At 34.7% G+C, this 21,898-nt stretch overlaps 1 protein-coding gene across 4 annotated transcripts in view; it reads left to right on the top strand.

Annotated features, from left to right (window-relative positions):
* The window catches only part of Faf1 (Fas associated factor 1), a 459,740-nt gene that overhangs the window by 383,262 nt on the left and 54,580 nt on the right, over positions 1 to 21,898 (top strand). For all 4 annotated transcript variants that reach the window (XM_063236491.1, XM_063236490.1, XM_063236492.1 and 1 more), the window contains 2 exons: positions 19,274 to 19,354; positions 21,255 to 21,332. In XM_063236491.1, coding sequence (XP_063092561.1) covers positions 19,274 to 19,354; positions 21,255 to 21,332 — 159 coding nt within the window. The remainder of the gene's footprint in view (positions 1 to 19,273; positions 19,355 to 21,254; positions 21,333 to 21,898) is intronic.

Here is a 21,898-nt window from a genome sequence, read left to right as displayed (position 1 = left end):
TGCTGATATTCTATGAATTTGTTTAATTATATCTGTTCCTGTTAAATTGTTCCTTTAACTAATATGTAGTGACCATCTTTACCTCTTCTGATCAATTTTAGCTTGAAGTTTACTTTGAGAATAAAATTGCTACTCCAGCTTGCTTTCAGGGTGCTGGTGTATGCAGTGTCATTTTCCATCATTTGCTGTTTTTATTCTATGAATTTTTTTATTCAATCAGATGAATTGCTTGGAATGCAGCAGACTGCTGGATTTTGGTTTGTTTGTTTGTTTATGTGTTTTAATATATAGTCTACCAGTTTGTCTTCTAGTTGGAGAAAGTTAAGGCCATTTACACTGAAAATTATTACAGAAAAATAATAACATTTCTATCATTGCACTTTTTTTTGTTTTGTTTCATTGACTCATTTTTTCCTTTTGCTTAACTACTTACCTGCCTTAATATATCCATTCCATCTGAACTTCTGACTTTTTTAGCTTCACTTCTCTGTCTAGGATATCCTCTTGTATATTTTGGAGTGCTGATTTGTTGTTCACAAATTTTTTAAGATGTTCTTAGTCAGAGGATATCCTTATTTCTCCAACAATGTTGATAGTTTTGTAAGTATGTTATTCTGGTCTTGAAGTTGTTTTCTTTTAGGGTTTGAAATACTTCACTCCAAGTTCCCCTGTCCTTTAAACTTTGTGTTGAAAAGTTTGCTATAATGCTAGTGGGTTTAATTTTTTTTAATTGAATTTTTCCTTTTCCCTAACAGCTTTAAAGATTGTCTTTATGTTTGACTTCTGGAATTTTGACTATGAAGTGTCATTGGAAGCTTCTTTTTTCATCCTAATTAACTGGTGTTCTGTAAGCCTCACTTGCTTAATATTGATCTCCTTTCCCATCTTTGGAAAGTTTTCTGCTATCATTTCTGTAAAGAGATTTTTTTAAAAATCCCATGTGAGCTGGTCTCTAATTTCTCTAATTACAATTACTCTTAGTTTAGTCTTCTTAGCATCATCTAGTAGTCATTGGATGAAATTTTATTGCTTTCTTTTAATGTTTCTCAGAGTATATCATTATGTGATTCCATTTTGTCCTTGATTTCTGAAACTTCACATTGATCATTTCTTGGCTTTATGAATTCAATAGAATTCTTTATCTCCAGGATCTTTTTGGTATCATTTCATGTAATCCATTTCCTTCATAAATTTGCCATTGCTATTTTGAACCATTTGGTTACCTTTTCCAATTTTTTTTATTTCTTCCATAACTACATTGGTCAGTTCGTTTGAGCTATATTTTGGATTATGTCATCTTTGAACTCACTGAGTTTCTTTACTTCCTCTTGTAATTATTTTATGCAGTTCAGCTATCTTTTGTTTGATTTCTTCTTTATTTATGCCCCTTTGGATCTACTTTAGGAGAACTGGGAGTCTTTGGAGACATTTTGTTTTCTTTTTTTTTCATGTTGCTTTGTTTTCATTTTTGTGCTTGACCCAAATCAAAAGTTGAAAATCAAAAAGCAAGAAAACAAAATACAACAATGAAAATAGGAATAAAAGCAAAAAACCTGAGCATTTGTTACAGCATTACCCCAAAATGTCCACACAGCCTTTCTACACTAGAGACACAGTCTGATTGCTAGTAGCCAAGCATTTCATCATTCATTGTGGACAGTCAGTTGCCTGCCTAAATGCATGAAGGTTGTCACTGCCTCTGAACTCAAGTCTTGGTTGCAGCCTGTGCTCCAAACCCACGAATGGCTTACATGGATTCAGTTGCCTTAGTTGATTTGGGGAGAAAGACAGTTGGTGTAGCTTGCCCAGCTCCTGGTTCTCCAGTTCTCTGTTGACTTCTTCCAGGGACCTCACACTCTCTTTCTTTCTTTACTGACTGGTAAATATCACAGCCATCTCTGTGTCTTCCCTGCACAGCTTTTCTTGCCTACTATATGGCCAGAGGGCCTCTGGCCCAGACACCATTCACTGTGTCTCCCCTGTGTCATTTTGAAGAGTATCTCTGCCCGTATGCTAAAATATTCATCACAGCTTTGCGTAGCTTTGAGGACTTGTATTAAACATATTTGTTGCCCTTAAAATAAAAGAGAGAATACCAAGATACCTGATGGAGAACAACTAAAACTCTTTTAATAATTTGCTGATGTGAACACACTGGAAAACATTTTTGACAGATTCTCAGAGAATTAAACACACTTAACATATGACCTAGCAACCCATTCCAAGGTGTTACTCTACAAAAATGAAAACTTCCACTCATGGGGAAAAAAAACTGAACATAAATGTTCATAGGTCCTATAGTCATGTTACTAAAACCAAAATCAACCCAAACATCCATCACTGTCCTAAATAAATGGATAAGTAAACTGTGTTACATCTCTACAAGGTTTGTACTGTGTAGTATCTTTATGTGAAGTTTTCTTAAAGAACTATAAGGACAGAGAACTGATCGGTACTGGGTAGAGGACTCAGGAAAGAGTATAGCCTCAAAGAGATACTGCAAGAGACTTTTTGTGGTTGATGAAATTGTGTCCAAACTGTGGAGTTGTTTACATGAATCTATACATATGCTAAAATTTATACAATTAAATACCCAAAATTATCCATTTTACTATATGCTCACTTGAAGATAAATGTGTAAAAATAAAAATAAACAGCCCATAGAATAGGTAAAATGAATTTTAGTAGAATCAGATTAGTCTTTAATTTGTTGTAACAACTTTTTGAATGCCTATGATAATAGCTACCATTATAGGAATAGAAAGACAAGTGTTACTATATTCATTTTACCAAAGAGAAAACTGTAGCACAGAGTACTGAATGACCTTCCCAAGTACTATATTAATTGAAAAACTCTTATTTTATAGACAGTAATTGCAACTACCAAGTCTTTGCAAATGTAAACCATATCCAGTGAAGCAGCAATGCTTCACAGTCACCTGAGATACTTAACATACAGCTCTGACCTATTGAGTTAGTTTCCAATTTCCACCTACATAAAATAGAGATAATAATAGTACTATTCTCTGTATATTTTGAAGATTTAAAAAGATATACGTTAAAGTATGCGTTAGAACCTAGCCTTAGTAAGTACTGTATAAATAAATATTATTTATTATTATTCTTAATCCAAGCTGAACTGAAAGGAATTTGAGAATTTATTTAATCTTACTTTGTCATTCTACAGTTGAAAACACTGAGACTTGTGTAAGTTATTTCTCTAAGATCACTTGCATAGGCAGGTCTGCTGGTTTTCTCTTCTTTTAGTGTTTTCTCTTAACTATTTCTCTTGTAATACAACATCTAGTAGCTGAGGAATGTTGGAAATTTTCAAATGTTTTTGGATACTAGAATTTTATTTTTAGATAACATTCCCTTTTTAAAAATTATTCTACATGTTCTTGTTAGAAAAAATGGTCCCTTCAGTTCCCATTTCTATAAGGCTTTTCTGCTTTATGCATGTATATATGTTTAATTATACTACTTTAGCAAGAATAAAGAATTTACTTTGTGGAAAAGATAGTCTAGAATAACTGCATTTAAAATACAAACAATAAAACCTGTGTATTCTCTTCACTACAAATATTCCAAGTATAACTGAGATACACTTTGTAATCCTGATCTAGTTTATTCATGCAGAGTCACAGAAAGATTAAATTTTGCAGCCCGACTCATGAGTTTGTGTATGTCTTTTACCTGGGAAGAGATAAAACCTTCTATATAACTTCTTAGCCCAACAATCAATTTGATATATAGCTATAAGTATCTAATTACTTTGTACTAGAGGACTGAGCTATAGGATTTTGCTTGAAAGTCAGGACCAGCCAACCATGAAAAACCAATGATCATATGCCTAAGAGCCCTTTTACATTGGCTTTTCAAAAATGACATTCTTCTTTCAAGAAAGTAACTGGTCCAACATACATCTGCCCATTTGCTCACTTTGTATAGAATACCCACTGCCCATTCGTGTGCTTTCTCTGAGCCACTGAACATAGGTTAGCTGATAAAATGCTTCCTCTGTATTTCGGTCGAAGAAACATTCTTCCAGTTTCTGCCTCAGAGTATTTTCCCTTATCTCTAAAAATGAAACTTGAATTCCTAAAGCAACCAAGAGTTCTAAAATGGGGAGACACAGCCCATTTATAAATAGGAAAGAAGGAAAGTTAGAAGAGTAATGGATAAGAGTAGGCTAGAAAAATCTAAAAACAGACACAGTTGAAATTAGACCACAGATAAGTATTCTTACCTGGGAGCAACACACTTTCTCGTGAGAAATAGTTATAAGTGCTTGCAGTGTCATATTGCCTGAAATCAAATCATAGCTCTGCAACCTAGCAACTGTATACAACCTTGAGAAAACTCAGTCTTTTTGTGCCTTAGATATTTACTTCAATTGGTAGCTACATGATAGAATTATAGTTAAGATTAAATCAGTTGACACCTGTAAGGTACATAGACTGGTACCTGACATCTAATGACATCTAATAAGTACTCAGGAAATATTTTCTGTGGTAATAATAATACAAATTTAAGTTTGAAAGAATAAATAGAAAAAGATTATTTGCGTTGAGGAATAAAGACATTGCAGAAATTTGAGATAGAGCTTGGAAATGTCAGATGGTTTGGGATATGGAGGAAATGAGAAATAATTCAGTAAGGCAAGGAGTTGTTTGTGCAAAGAAAAGAGGAATGAGGGGATGGAAGATATGCATTATAGCACATTTATCCTAGAATACATCTGTGTCTGCCATAGAGTTTGATCTTTGAGGACTGAATATTCACTGACATGATTAATTTGTGATTTAGGAAACTAATTCTAATATAATATATATATATTAAAGAATTCCCTAATTCATTTGCTTATTCATCTATACATTTATAGTATAATCACTGATTACCTACTATATGTTTTTTTTTTTTTTTAATTTTTTTTTTTAATTTTATTTAAGGAGAAAAGAAAAAAAAAGCAGAGAAAGGGTACAAGTTATACAGATTTGCAGAAAAAAAAATGAACAGTAGGAAATTACTAGTTAATGGATTACATATTGTCATCTTAGAAATAATTGTTCAAGTCACAAAATTAAAGCTTGTAAAGTGGACATTCCATCAATGATACTGCAAACAGTTCTGTTCAATGATCCAATAAAACTCTGTGATATCATATTCTATCTTATACACTTAAATATACATGCAGTTATATAGTTTAGAGCACTTTCTTTTCCTCTCTTTTGTACAATGACTATTACACATTTTGGGTTTCATTGCTCTCACGGTTCTTATTACTTTTTTGGAAGAGAGTAAAACCAAATGTGACATAACAGAACAGAATCGGTCAAGTCAAAAGGGTGGACATAATAGATAATGTGAAAACATAATACAAGGTGATCAACAATGGTTACCATAATGCCTCCCGCTATCTCTAATAGAATTGCCTATATCATTAGTTATAATACAATTGAACAAAACAGTAAAGAACAAAACCGACAAAACCAAACCATTGGAGACATTGTAGGTCTTCAAAAGTAGATAAAAGTCAACGAGAATGGACGTTATAATGAATCTCATTATCTTCTCAGCTGATGCCTAAACTTTCGAACCTGATACTATCCAGCAAAACAGAATAGGGGAACATCAGTTAAAAACCAGATGGTGAGAGTAATACAGGGCTTTAAATCGAGGTAATGGAAAGTCAAAGTGGGTTACTATAATATATCCTGTTATTTTTTTCCTTTAATTAAAAGGATAAAAATTTTTAAAAAAGTATTAAAAAAGTAAATAATGGAGTGGAGATTGAGATAAAAGAGGGCATAACAACGAAACAGCACAGATCAAAACATAACCATTTAAGCAGAATAGTGTTTCACCACCAGATAATCCTGACCTAAAAGTAGTTACCATATTGTCTCTTTCCTTGAAATCCTTGAGTACAACTTCGTATACTGTAGCATTAAGTATATCAAAAACAATGTAAAACCATTTAAGGGAATGACAGCATTACAGAGTATTTAGAATCGACTAACAGAATATGAATAATGGTTTCTGTATAATCTCCTTGTCTTTACAAGGTTTTTGCTTATACTATCGTACATAATAAAATCCAGTAAGATACAACCTATTTAGACCATTGGAGACAGAAGGACAAAAGCTAGATGAGACTTCAAAACTAGATGATCTGAATCAGTATTACCTATTAAGATGTCATTTTCTCCAAAATAGCTGTTCCTATCATCCAATCTTCTCTGCCTCATTTCTGTTGAGCTCTTATTCTGTCAGTAGCTGTCAGTTTGTCTTCTTCACTTTGTTCTCTGCTCCATTAGTTGTGGCCTCCACTATTTCTGGATTCTTTGTATTTTTCTTTTTTTAGAATATCCTGCAATACTCTCTGTAGAGTTGAATTGGTGGTTGCAAATTCCCCCAGTTCCTCTTTATCCTGGAAGCACCTTGTTTTTCCATCAATTTCCAGGGACAGTTGTGCAGGATATCTCAATCTTGGCTGGAGATTATTATCTTTCAAAGCTTGAATTATTTCCCCCCACGCTCTTCGTGATTTGATGGTTTGTGCAGAGAAATCTGCTGTAATTCTGATGGGTGTTCCCTTGTAAATGATCTGTTTCTTGTCTCTGACAGCTTTTAATATTCTGTTCTTGTATTGAATTTCTGGAATTTTTATTATTATATGCCTGGGTGTTGCTCTGTTAGGGTTGTAGGTAGCTGGGGTCCTGTATGCCTCATACATCTGAGTATCTTTACCTTTTGCTAAATTAGGAAAATTCTCCTGGATTATTTCTGTGAGTAGCTTTTGTAGTTCATTTGTTTGTGTCCCTACTTCTTCTTTTATGTTCTTAATCCTTAAGTTATGGATCCTCTTATCATCTTCTTGTCTTTGTATTATTGCTGTTTGTTTCTTTGTTATTTTTAAGAAGTTTTTCATTTCATTCTCCCATATTACAATTCTGCCCTCCAGCTCAGATAGTCTGTCCTTAGTTTCTTTCAAGCTGTTATGCCAGTCTTCGATAGACTTCTTAGTTTCTTGGTAGTCCCTTTGAACCTGCTTCACGTATTCTATGCTTTCCCTGTTTTCTCCATCAAACAATTCTCCCCTCTTTTTCTGTTCTTCCATTCCACCATCTGTTTTTTCTTGGGTGGGGCTTAGCATTTCTCTAACTATTTTGCATACTTCTAGCTTCAGGTCGTTGATAACTTCATTCCTGAATTGGTCTATGAGGCTCTCTATATGGCACCTTATGTGTAATGGTGCGGTGTCTGCTATTGCCTGTTTCTCAGAATTGGGGGCCGAGGAGCCTTTCTTGTTGCTGCCTCTTCCCATATTCTCTGTTCCTTATATATGCAAGCTTATATGAGAGGCCCAGCTTCTCTCCCTGTCAGCCACAGCCTGATCGAATTGTGCCGGTTAGGTGTTCCCACTCACCGCTGCGCACCAGGCAGCCTACGCGGGGGCCCGCCCCTCCGGGCCTCTGTCAGGCTCTGGGATCTGGGTTGGGCCAGCCTACGGGGTCCGCCAGCAGCGTCACGCAGGCCAGACACTTTTCACCAATCCCGCCCGAGAGGGGAATGTGTGGCTGGAGTCTCCACCGCGCCCTGCTCCCGCAGGACTGCTCGGGCCCAGAAAGTCCGCTGGAGTCAAACTGTGGTGGAGTGTCAGTTTCTGTCACTCACCTCGCCACAAGTCAGAACATGCCTCCCTGCCCGTCCCTCGACTCTGTTCGCAGACTCCCGTTCTCAGAGTTTCCGCGCGTCTCTCTCCTTGCCGAGCCGATGTAGAGGCAGCCAGCCACCGCGCGGCGGGAAACCCAAATCGCGGCTTCCAATGGCGCAGGGTCCAGCCTCAGCAGCGAGACTTTTCTGTTCCTGTTTTAGCACCAGGACTGCATTCCAAGTTGGTTTCTCTCAGCCGAGTTCGTTCCTGAGTCAGCAGAGCATAACTCCACCTGCTTATGTCTCTTTAGTCCGCACCATACCTGGCTTCTGAGCCTAGTTTTTCAGAGAGCCTCCGGTAGTTGCTGTTATCTGTCCGCCATGTTCTCCCGGAAGTCCTACTATATGTTAATCCTTATGTTAGCAAACAGTTACAATAAGATGATAAAGACAATTTCCTTTTCTCACTGGTTGATATAGATATATAAACTTAGAAAAAAAGGTAGTATATATGAGGACTGATGATGAACTCATTTTAAATGGAATTTTAAATGTGATATTGCTCTTCTGGGCTTATATGATGTACCTGTGCTAAATCAGAATTTCTGTTGATGAACCAGAGTCCATTTTCAAAAGTTTCCTGTACAACAAGTGACTTCTTTGTATTTCAAAATTTGAGAATCACTAGTTTAGTGGAAAGGACATAGTCATTGGAAACAAGCAGGCCTAAGTCTAATTCAGTTCTTTATAAGGTAGATACACACCATGGGCAAGTCACATAGCCAATTCATTTCAAATCTCTGTTTACCCTTGTGTCAAGTAGAAATAATATCCTATTGTGGTATTGTAAAATAAAAAGAAACAACATTTAATATTACTAACCTGGGGTCAGGGATTTAGCTCAGTGGCATAAGCACTTGCCTGGCAAGTGCAAGGTCGTGAGTTCAATCCCCTGTACAAAAAAAAGAAAAAGAAAAAGAAAAAAAATTACTAACCAATCATCATCCCTCATATATTCTACCTTTTTTTCCCTAAGTTTATACATCTATATTCTATAACCAGTGAGAAAAAGGAAATTGTCTTTCTCACCTTATTGTCACTGTTTGTTAACACAAGGATTAACATACAGTAGGTATACAGTGATCATATTGTAAATGTATAGATGAATCATCAAATGAATTTGTGAATTCTATTGGTAAGAACTTGAACTTATGAGAACCTAGTAGGTAGCAAATACCATGGCCTAAGCTAGCTACGATGAGGTCCAAACCAAGGCAGTATGTTGAAAAATGTTTTGCTTTTATCCTAGGTTAATAGGCAGGTACATAACTTGTTTCTTAATTGGCTTATCCTTAACATACACTCTCACAAGTTAGTGTGTTTCTTCTAAAGTAAACATTGATAAAGCAACCCATTTTCTGAAATCCTGCCACTGAAAAAATTAGCAAACCAGTCCTGTAGCCAGCTTTTCAACCCACTCCCACATACCACCACTTCTATCCAAATTGAAAAATAATCTTTTCTAAACATCTCCACCTGAAAGAAATTCCAGAGACATTCTAGCAAAACAAGATGATCACAGTTAGGCCTTGGAAGTTACAACTTGTGAATTCATCTCTCTGTTTGCAGAATCCTACAGTGAATTCTGCAAATTTCTCTATTTAAAATGGCTGATAACTACAGTTTTAGAAATAACAAGTTATTCTAACATTTAGGCTGTCTTTGATATAATAGGTATAAACCTGAAAGAATATCAAGTATTACATTTGCTACAGTCATATTTTACTGTTTTTGAGCACTGGCAGTCCATTTATTATTTTATAAACAAATCATTTTAGCAGATACAAACTTAAAATGCAGCTAGCTATGTATCTCAGTGATAGAGCACTCATCTAGCACACACAAGACCCTGGATTTGATCCCCAGCTCAATAAAAGATATAGATAGATAGATAGATAGATAGACCAATATTAATCCATTGAGCCAGTGTTCATTTAGTATTCATTTTTAAGAATCTACCAGGCTTTATTTAGAACTAAAGATACACAGTTAAATAGGGCAAAGTCTTTAAATTGCCTAAGGTCTGAAGAGAGAAATAGGCATGTAAATATATGAGGACAACTCTGCAGGATAATACAAGGCTGGGGACAAATATCCACTCTTTATCATCTTACTCTTCTATGAAGAGTTAGTTGCTAATCAGTTTTATATTCAATTTAGTCAGCAAATTTTAAAAAAGGTTATTCTTTTTGCATCCAGAAAATCATTCCATGACTGACTCCTACAGTGATTTAAGGAATGTCTCTGTACTGTTGGAAAGAAACTTTATCGATGGAGAAACACAATGACATATAGGTTCAAGAGAAATAAAGAAGAAAGAGATCTAAATTAGATTTGGAGAAACTTGCATTCTAACAAGCTGTGTGACCGGGAAAATCACATTCATTCTGAAAGTTTTAGTTTCTTTGTCATATACATAGAAATAGAAGTCCCTTCTGGGCCAACCTAATTGTTGTAAGTACATATGGAAAGTGCTTTTTTTTAATAAGATTTTTTAAAAGTTTACATAAAAATATAGATAGGATAGTCATTAATACTTAAGTACATTTTCCTTTGAAAATAGTTATTGGTAGATTTCATGAGATAAATAAGGAAACAAGAGCTTTTTACAGAATGGAAATCATAATCACAAATTAGCCCTACAAGCAGGGAGTTCATTCTTATCACAGAGATGAGGACTTAATCATTCCTGACTTCCTTTATCAAAATTTCTATTATGAAAATCCTTTGACCTTTTCAGAGTACAGTTCCTCTATGTTTCTGACTTGATCCTCACAGCCTAGGCCACCCTAAAGGGGAACAGGGCAAAGGCTTGCCCTGGGCCCTCATATAAACATGCTGCCTTCCTTCATCTGCCCCTACTCTCTACCTTAGAGAATGATTAAATAGAGGTAAACTAAGCACTACTATGGAATCAAAAATAAAGTGATGTAGTAAAAATTTTTAAAAAGAGATACCATCTTGAAACTTGATATTTCAAAAAAATTATTCTTTGTGAGAAAAATTAAAATTTTGATTTCTGAAACATTTGTGATTTTCTTCTGAATTATATATGATACATAGTCTGCACTTCAGTCCTCTATGTTATGATTTTGAGCCCACGGACACCTGGCATATAGAGTGACTTGAGCAGGTACAGCAATCAATGAAGGAACAATGGTAAGATGTTTCAAAGACCTGATGCTCTTGTTTGTGTACTTATTTATAGATCTTCCCTGTTGGCCCTCCCCTTCTAAACCAAGATAAGGGGGTGTCAAAGCAGAGAAGTATGAAAGGCCTAGTCTATTAAGAGAGTTGTGAGAGAGCTTGCCATTGGCTGATTGGAAGAGGAAAGTAGATGCTGACACTGATAAAGGATGCAAGGCTTTATTCTGAAGGTATAGGGAAATCATTGAAAGTCACAAAGGAGTGTTACAGTATAAGTTTACTTTAAGAAGATAATTTTGTTGATACTGACTAGGCTTTCAGTAAACAGGAAATTTCTTTATTAGTACATGTTTGCAGTACATAATGTTTACATTCCTTGTGTGGAATTGGTACCTGTTCATAACACATTTTAGTTTCTTTTTCACCCCCCTCTTTCTCCCTTCCCTTTTCCCTCTCTCTAGTCCTTGATACTCTTCACCTTTGAAAAAAATCTACTTCCTAATTGTCTTTTATTTTGTTCTTTATTTATAATTTGAGTTTCTTCATATAAGAGAAACCATGGAGTATTTAAGTTTATATGTAACTGATTTATTTTGCTTAACATTATGGTCTCAAGGAACATCCATTTTCCTACAAATGACTCGTTTATCTTTCTTTATGGTGGAATAATAAAGATAAAGTAGTAGAGTATATGTAAGTACCACATTTTCCTTATCTGTTTATCTGTTGATAGACATATAACTGCTTTCAGGATTTAGCTTTTATAATAATAGGAATTTGATAATAGCAGTTATATAACTACAAAATCTTCATGAAAATAAGAAATAATCCTTTGTTCCTTTATTTTAAATAACACGTAAATCCCTGTAAAATAAGGACTAATTCAACATTTTTCTTTTTCTCAGTTCCTAACTTAGTGCATTGCTTATACTGAGGGTTCAACAGTCATTACCTAAAACTAAGCCAAAATACCAAGTGTTTCAAAACAGTTCTATACACAGTCCTCCAAGTGGAATGTTACTCTCGCACTGCTGGATTACCCACACCTGTTTTTCTTCTTTTGTATTCATGTTTAATAAAGATATTTTTAATCTGTGTTTGAAATCCCTTTCAAACCATTCTGTTATTAACCCAAATAAATCTGAAGTATGCTACTGTGAAACCTTTGATTTTAAATCTTTTCCTTCTAATGCCAAAGCTAAATTACACTTTCGTATTTTTTTGTAATTAACAAATTAATTATTTTTTCAATTTGACCTTTCCTTTTCCTGAAACTCTTCATAGACTTTGATAAACTTGAAATCTAATTAGATTGGTTTTGTTCTATATATACTGAAATTTGAAAATTTAAAAGGCTGAAGCCTACATTTATAATGATTTAAAAGGATCAGCAAACTTCTTCTGTAAAAGGCCAGATACTTTTGACACTGGGAACTGTCTATTTTCTGTCACAGCTATTCACCTATCTCTTTGCAATACAAAAGTAGCTATAGACAATGCATAAATGAAGAAGCCACAAAAGTAGCTACATAAAATACATAAATGAGTACTTTATTTGTAAAAACACAGGTCAGTTTTGGCCCAAAGACTATAGTTTTGCTGACTCATAAATTGGAAGTAAGCTTCTTTTTTCTTCCTTTCCTTTTCAGTTTTCAGAAAATCATGACAGGAAGTGGCTGCAGAACATAATATTCAGTTTTTATAAGAGATTACTATATATCATCTCTCTGCTACACATACTCACGTGCAGACATACATATATGTATACACATACCCTTGTAGCCAAGGGTAATTGTTTCAAAATAGCTTATGTAATCCACATTTTTGCCTTTTAAAACTTTCCCTTCTCCCAACCTCTTAGAATATACTTATAGTTTACTAAGGCATTAGGATTTCCATTGCAATATTATTTAGTTTCCAATAAAATTAATCTTCAAATAATCTCTCTCTGATTGCCTCTTAAATTGACAGCATCAACTGGTAAACAGTTTTTTAAAAACTGAAATACACAACCCCTACTGAAACAGCAGCAGAGGCTTTTGTCAGCCCATTTCTTGTTCAGAGCAGACAGGTATTAAAACCTTGATTTCTTCTCTGAATAAAGCAAATTCTACCTTTTCCTTTCCACCACACTCAGCCCCTAGCCGAACATTTACTTTGTTCATTTACTTTGTTGTTCAATTTGTAGGTATTCTTTATACAATAGTACCTCTGTTCACAAATTTAATTCATTTCATGATTCTAGAAAAGATGGCTACATTCATGTTTGTTGAGAAAAGATGACCACAGTCGTATTCACCACCCAATGCAGAGTTGACAAACAAAACAAAATTTTGCCAAATGCTTGTGTTTGTGAACCAAATTGTTTGCAAAGAAAAGCATTCGCAAATTGAAATTCTACTGTGCTGCCTGGATATTAATCCTTTATTAGATATGTGATTAAAAATAATTTCCTCCATTCTGTGATTAGTTTTTCATTCTTGATAATATCCTTTTTTTGTTGTTGTTCTGGAGATTGAACTCAGAACCTTGTGCTAGGCACCTTGTCTCTGAACTAAATCTCCATCTTGATAATGTCCTTTAAAGCATAAGTTTTTAAAAAAAATTTTGGTGAACTCCTTCTTTAAATGTCTATACTTTTAGTGTCATAATGAATAAATTGTTACTTAATTCAAAGTCATGAAGATTTTTACCAATGTTTCTTCCACAAGTTTTGTAATTTTAGCTTATAAATATTAGGTATTTGATTCATTTTGGGTTTTTATTGCTGTTTAATATAATGAAAAATGAAAATTTCACTGCATTGTTTTGCATCTGGATGTTCAACTTTTCTACCAGTTTTTTGAGACTGTCCACATGAAATGACTCTGCTCCCTTGTTGAAAATCAATCCACTATGTATTTGAGGGTTTGATTGTGCCTGTCCCAGTCTTTTTATTTTATTCTATTGTCATACTGTTTTAATTACTGTAACTTCATAGTAAGTTTTGGAAACAGGAAATGTGACTTCTTCGACTTTGTTCTTTTTTCAAGATTGCTTTGGCTTTTTTGGAGGGGGGTGTCCTTTGAGATTCCATATGAATGTCAAAGTGGGCTTTTCTAGTTCTGTAAAAAAAAAAATCTTTATTATCCAGGTAGTTGTTTCTTAATGAGACTTAAATAATAAGAAAACATGTATATTAATTTACCCTGAATCTCCCATTTCCAATTCTCTCTATTTGTATAAACATATTTCCATGTAACATTTGTTTCCTCCTACTTTTTTTTTTCTTTTTTCTTTTTTGGACATAGTCTTGCTAAGTTACTCAAGCTGAGTTCAAACTTGCATTTCTCCTCCCTATCTTCCCAGAGTGCTGGGATTATAAGCACGCACCACTACACTCTGTTCTTCCTTTAGGTTTTACTAACATTAGTGATTAATTCTTTTACCTTTCATATGCTTAGAGTTTTTATTTCGCCTTCTATTTTGAAAGGGTCATTTCACTGACTATAGAACTTTAGGCTAATAGGCTTTTTTTTTTTTTTTGCCTGTTAGTACTTTAAAGATAATGCTATTGTACTATTCTGTGTACTGGTTTTTTTTTTTTTTTTTAGTAAGAAGTTTGCTCTTATCCCTATTTTGTTCCCTTGTACTTACTATGGCTTTTCTCTGATGGATTTTAGGATTTTCTTTTTCTTTTCTTTTTTTTTGTACCAGGGATTGAATTCATGATCCTATGCTTGCGAGGCAGGTGCCTATGCCACTGAGTTAAATCCCTGGCAATTCAGTATGATGTGCCTTGGTTTTGTTTATTTGTTTCTTTTGTTTGGTGTTTATTGATGTTGAATCTGTAGCTTTACAGTTTTATCAAATTTGTAATAATGTTGAGTATTATGTCTTCATTTTTCCCTCCTTCCCTGTGCTAGGCTTATTCCCAAATTTCAGCGATACTCTGGTCTCTCATTTGGGCCTGTCAGTTCCCAAGATTGTGGGCCTACCTTGCCAGGTTCTGATCATTTGTAACTCTGGTTTTCAGCCTTCATTGTTGGTACCTAGGAATGTACCTAATTCTCCATCCTCCCTTCTTTAACAGGCACACTAACACTTTTTAACATATTATATTTTCTCTCTTGTCTCTAAGTATGTATAGTAAGGTAATTTCATGTTATTTTGATTCATATTCCTTTAGGGATAGGTAGCAGGCCCATTTCCCAATTTCCTGGAAGCTATGGCCATGATAAATTTAGGAAATTTCTTCCTGAACCACATGAGTGAGCCAACCCTTCTATCAGGATGGCCAGGAAGGACTGTTAGCAAGAAAAATAAGGAAAACCTATCAGGAGACCTGGATTCAAACCTAAGCTCTGCCTCTGACTTTATTAGGTGATCTTATACAAATCAGTTACCTTCATAGAATTTCTGTTTCTTCATCTCTGAAATGGCTTCTTTGAATATGTTGGTCTTCCTGTATTTCTAAAATTATATGAAAGACAGATAGGATTTTGAGTAAGAGAGCTGATGATGTAGAAAATCTTCTAGGTAGACATAGCAACATTATTTAAGGAACAAGAAGAAAACAACATGATCAGTAGACTCCGTAACGATGAGGGTGGTCCAAAAGCAGGATCATCTATGTTTTCCCTTGTAAACAGTGACCTTTCTCTGTATACTCATTGCTGATGTAATGAGTAATATAAGGTTGATGCTTCATGAATGTTTGTCAGAGGGAAAGGAAAAAGACAAGAGAAAAGAAGCTCAGGCAAAAAGGAAGTTATTTGGTTCAGAAAGTCTTCTAAGAACAGGTGCCACATTCTGGTGGAGATATCCTATATTGAATGACCTTTCATATCTGCAACAATCTATTTCAAAACTAAGCTGTTTACTTAGAATGCTTATATTATAAACTGTATTTGTACTTAAATGGCTTCCAGTTGTATTAGCTTGTCCCTTTGTAGTTGTATACACAGTGTCAAAACGGGTCATCCCTGCCAGCTAGTCACTTGCATTGACTCAGATGTGGCTGCTTTGTGGATGAGCTGTATCTTTTTTCCCTGTAATTTTTATTGCAAACAATAAGTATCTTATGCCTGGAAAGATGATGCATTTATCAAACATATGCTTGGGGATAAGCGTATAGCTCATTAGTAGAGCATATGGTTAGCATGTGCAATTTCTTGTGTTCAATTTTTAGCACCAAAAAGAAAGATAGATAGATAAGATAGATAGGCAGACAGACCAAAAAATTGATTCAGCATATAATTGTTAAGCACTTCCTCCAAAGCTAATACTGTGGATTTGTGGACTGCAGGGGAAGAGAACAAGGGCACACCAAGAAGCAAGCCCCACCTGGGAATCAGTGCCATGCACTGGCCACTGCAGGAGTGGGGATAGCCAGACCCTAACACCTTCTGGTGTGGGGAGGCTGGAAAACAATAAGTACCAGTCCTACCCTGCTCCACCTCTTAAGCGACCAGATCACCGGCTGATCTTGAGAAACACAGCCTGTGATGATAGCTATGGAGGTGAAATTCCATTGGATGCCCGTGGTGCTTTGGTGTTTCACTGATATTGCAGGTCTAGGGCCATCATCAATTCAGAGGGTAGTGGTACACAGTGTGGCATCTAAGGGGGGCTGTCCTTCTGAGGGTTGTAGCCATTGTTGAGTCCCTGTTGTATTGTTCTGAAGTCCTATATCATTTTCATTGTTTTGTCAGGTTGGGTTTTATTCTGTTTTGTTTGATTATGTTAAATATGGTGGCATGAGCAGCTATTTCAAAGACAGCAAGATATATTATGGTAGCCATTTTGAATTTACTATTGTCTTATTTTGAAGTCCATTATTGCCATTGTTTTGTTTTTATTTCTATTCTGTTCTGTTTGGTTTTTACTATGTCGGAAGGTATCTGCAGCTATTTTGGAGACAACAAAAGACATTATGGTAACTCTTGTTGGTCACTTACACTGCTTTGATTTGATTGGTTTTATTTCCCTTGGTTTTATCCTCTTTAAAATAAAAAATTTCAAAAGCTAATACTGTGTTTAATACAGAGATATATAATATAGGTGTTAAACGCCTCCTCAAAAACTAATACTGTGTTGAATATATTATATATATATATATATATATATAGAGAGAGAGAGAGAGAGATTGATGATGGCCCTAGACATATATATATATATATATATATATATATATAGAGAGAGAGAGAGAGAGAGAGAGAGAGAAAGAGAGAGAGAGAGATCTTTTTGTGGAACTTACAATGTCATGAGGGATATAACAATAAATAACTATCCAGTAATTAATTGCAATTATGATAAATGCTATAAAAGGGAAAACAACATTTTGAGAAAGCCCTAAACTATTATAAAAAAGGATGAGGTCAGGAAAGTAAGGTCATCTTAACTGTATCCCCATTTTAAATACAGAAAGGTAAGACTATTCTCACATTGTTGATTATATACTAGATATAGATAAATTTGGAGGAATACATTTCTCCATACAGACATAAAAGAGACATTTGTTTACAAAAGACTATATACCTTGCTACAGACAGAGCTAGGACATGAACACATCTGCTTATCCACCACATTATCTTTCCTCAGTTAAACAAATTATATATTAAATATCAGCATGGTTATGGTTGAATGAACTATTACATGGCCACTCTGTACATAAACTTGTGTTAGGGTTGGGAAAAGAGTTTACAGAGTAATGAATTAGGCAAATACAAATATAAACAAAAGTATACAAAATATGCTTTACCAAGTTAGTTTTATTAGTCATAATAAAATCTGAGTAAATAGACCAAAGTAAAAGCTAGTTGGAATTAGTGAATGGCTTAAAGGAAAATGATTTTGTGTCTTTCAAATGTGTACTAACTGACTAGGTGTGATTGTTCACGTCTGTGATCCCAATACTTGGGACTCTGAGGCAGAAGGATCGCCATGAGTTCAAGGCCAGCCTGGGCTATATAGTGAGTTAAAGAACAACCTGAACTACGTGGTGAAACCACCACGTAAATGGGTAGATAGATAGATAGATAGGTAGATAGATATAGATAGTATACAAAATGCTAAAATATGTCTCTGATAAGTTTTTAAAACATTTTTATTCATATATACTATTAATTGACATATGAATTATTCTGACTGCTTACAGACTGAATGGCCTCTTGAAAGTTAAACATGGTTCATGATATTCCCAAATATTATGCACCTAATATACCTTTGCTTTGTTTTTGTTTTTCTTTTTTTTTTTAATCTTTTTGAAACAGGGTCTCACTATGCTGTTCAGGCTGTCCTTTAGCTCACTTTATAGCCATGCTGGTCTCGAACTTGGAATGATCCTCCTGTCTCAGCCTCCCAAGTGCTAGGATTACAAGCATGCACCACCATGCCCAGCCCCTACTAAACCTTTTCATCATGGATAGTATAACAGTTAGCTTCAAGTCAGCAACATCTAATTCTTTGTTTGAAATATTTAGGATCAATACAATGTTACTACTCATTCCAGAGCTTTTGGAATTAGTTGAATTATTGGAACTAGAAAATCTTAAGAGGAAGGTCAGTCTTGATAGGTATCTGAAAGAGCACCAGAGAATGCTGACCGTATACTCAGCCTGGAGTAAGCATATAATGAATTGAGGAGACAAAAGCGAGATGTAATATGATTAATTCTGAAATTTTCAGTTTTAAAGTTCAAAAATTGTCAGATATTGGTGACTTTATCTAGCTCAGCCTTAACACCAGTGACCACTCTAATGTGGTTATACTCCTAAACTTTACAAATGATAAATTCTATTAGTGAGTTAACTTTTAATTTCATACAAAAGTATGATTCAAATGAAAGAACTTAGTATGCTCGCTTATTTTTAAAACTAATGATAATCTAAAACGTTTTCAGCTTAAATAACTTCTGCTACCCTACTTCATGAGTATAAATGTAAGAGAAAAACACTTATTTGATAACCAAAGTTTCAGTGGAATGATATTGAAGGATTGTTTGCTCTCAGCTTCTTATACTTTCCCTCCCAGTCCTTAGCTCCGATGCTGACAGTCTCTAAAATAATCTTTGGAAACATCAGAAGAAAAGGGAAAAGATCTAATAATTGGACAGTTTATACATTGTGGCATTGATTATCATAATAACCTTATAAAATATAATTTCTATTTTACAATTAAGGAAACAGATCTAGAAAGATTAAATAGCTTACATGAAATCATACAGCTTTTGTGTAGTAGAACTAGAATTCATTCATTCTTATTTTCACCATGAACCATGTTGCACATCTTATTGTTTAACTTGTTCATATCCTATATACTTTATTTAATTACAGTAAACTCATACAGGAGCAAGATGAGGATTATCACTGTTTTTTTTTTCTTTTTGTAAATATGATCAAAGCTCAGTTGAATTTTTTTTTTAAAGGATGAACGTGAAGCCAGAGAAAATGTGAAGAGAGAGCAAGATGAAGCCTATCGCCTTTCACTTGAGGCTGACAGAGCAAAGGTAAGCTTGGTCAAGGTATTTCTGGAATATAGAACTCAATCCTAAATAGTCTTTGATTATATAAATACCAGCCATTTTGTCACTTTGATCCCTAAAAATACTGTATTTCTAATGGAGAAAGCTAGATTCAGTATATACAGAAAAAATTCTGTACATGCTTTTTAAGGCATGGCTCATTTTCACAAATAAAGTTTGTTAGAATCATGAGGAATAACTTCTAGGCATATTCCAGGAGAATTTAAAACATCATACCACAGTGATATATGTGTATCCATGTTTATAGCTGCTCAATATGTAATGGTCAGATCTTGGAAACAACCTAAGTGTCCATCAATTGAGGAATGGATAAAAAAGTTGTGGTATTGGGCTGGGGATTTAGCCCAGCGGCATGAGACCCTGCCTTGAAAGCAGGTGGTCGTGAGTTCAATCCCTGGTACAGATTTAAAAAAAACAAAAGTTGTGGTATTTTTATACATCGGAGTACTACTCAGCTATAAAGAATGATCACATTGAGATATTTGTAAATAAATGGACGCAACTTGAGACCATACTCATAAGCAAAATAAATCAAACTTGTTTTCTTTTGAAGAAGAAAAGACATTATGGCAGCCATTGCTGATTTAATACCATCTTGCTTTGAAGTCCTACCATGCTTTTGTTCTTCTGTTTCCATTGGTTCTATCATGTTGTATCTTATTGGATTTTATCATGTGTGAAAGTATAAACAAATTTTTTGTGGAAAATGAGGTAATATAGTAACCATTGTTCATTTTCTGTTATTTAGTTCTGAATGCCCTGTAATACTTTCATTCTCTTCAATGGTTGTATACTATTTTGTTATGTTTGATACTATTGTGTATGAAGGTATGCTCAACTATTTCAAGGAAAGAGACATTATGGTAGCTACTGTTACATCGGGTTGTCCTGTGGTGAAATACTGTGTTGCTTAAATTGTTCTGTTCTGATCTGCTTTGTTTTGTCCTCTTTTGTTTTAATCTCTTTAAAATCAAATTTTAAAAAGAATCATGAGGAATAATAAAAATGAGCTTAAAACATTAAAAACAAACAAAAATAAAAGTGAGCTTAGCTCATTATCTGTTTTACTGATGTTTTCATTGGTCTATAAGAGAACCCAGCAGTGTGTGGTTTGGGTTTGGGTTTGGTTCTGATTTTGATTTTGGTTTTGGTGTTTTTAACCCAGCAGTTTTTAAAAAGCTGTTTAGGTGACCCCAGTGTGCAGTGAAAGTTGAGAACCACTGATTTATTTAATACTCTTAAACACCTGCTGTATTGAACACTGAAGAAGGAGCAAGGAAATAAGCCACAGTTTCTACCCTCCAGAAGACAGATAATGTGGTAGAGTAGATAAAAGAGAAACACAGATAGTTACAACATAAACACCGTAACTGTCATAAGGGAAGCCCCAAGTTCTGTGAGTTTAGTGAGCAGGAGTCTCAGTAGTAAATTTTTGTAGAACCAGGAAATCAGAGGTATTGAGGAATGTTTCATAGAAGTGTTCGATGTTTCCCTGAGCTGGGCAGAGGAAACAGGAAGTAATATAAAATAGTATCCTGAAAGCGTAGGGATAGATAGAGGTTGCTCACATAGATCTTTAGACTGGGAACATGAGAAGCAATAGAAAAGTCCAAAAGGGAAGATGAAAGAAAGGTCCTGGGTGGTCTTGAGTACTGCTTAACCCAGAGCTATCAAAAGTGCTTGAATAGAGATCTGATGTGGTCAGAAAGCTATGCTTCATTCATTTCCATTCTGGTTGCCTTTACCACAGTCTACCTCTGAATTCTGTGGAATAAGCCCTTTTAATATAACTGCCTTCTTTTTCCTTTTTTTTTTTTTTTGAGATAAACAGATATTTATAAATGCTTGCTCCTTTTATCAACAGAGAGAAGCTCATGAGAGAGAGATGGCAGAACAGTTTCGTTTGGAGCAGATTCGCAAAGAGCAAGAAGAGGAACGTGAGGTTGGGCATAATTTGAAGCAAAGTTACTCAAAAGTTCACTCGTATTTCTGCTATAGTTGGTACAGAGGCTGTTAGTATTCCTTGCAACTTACTTTTTCCAGATTCATTTTAGTATGAAAGACTTCCCTTTGAAGGACTCATTCCTGAACTCTTACAAAACTTGACCATGCACTATATTCATTATCTTCTATTATCTCCAGTTCCATTACTCTTTTGTTGCTTAAATGATAATTTCTGTCCTTCCTTGATATTGTCTCATCCCAAGAATATAAAAATTGTATTTTTTGTCCATTCCCAAGACTTTACCCACCAGAAAATTTTGTGAGTTCCTTCTGTAGCACCTTGTGTTGGGTTCCTAAATATGTTTGGCTGATATTTTTCCCTTGAAATTATATCTATATCCATATAGAGAACTTTGTATTCACCCATTTTACAGACATTTTTAATCCTTATTGTTTTTTCAGATGTGGGCAATCTGTTAGAGTGTAGTGATATAGACATGTCTTTCCTTCTAGGAATTTATAACCTTATACAAATAGAATTATGGGCCAGGGATTGAGCTCAGT

The sequence above is a fragment of the Cavia porcellus genome, unplaced genomic scaffold, assembly GCF_034190915.1.
Source record: "Cavia porcellus strain 051 isolate PalLab524CR breed Dunkin Hartley unplaced genomic scaffold, mCavPor4.1 scaffold_25, whole genome shotgun sequence".
Taxonomy (NCBI): Eukaryota; Metazoa; Chordata; class Mammalia; order Rodentia; family Caviidae; genus Cavia; species Cavia porcellus.
Note: the sequence above shows the minus strand (reverse complement) of the source record. Positions and strands in the feature narration are given on the sequence as shown.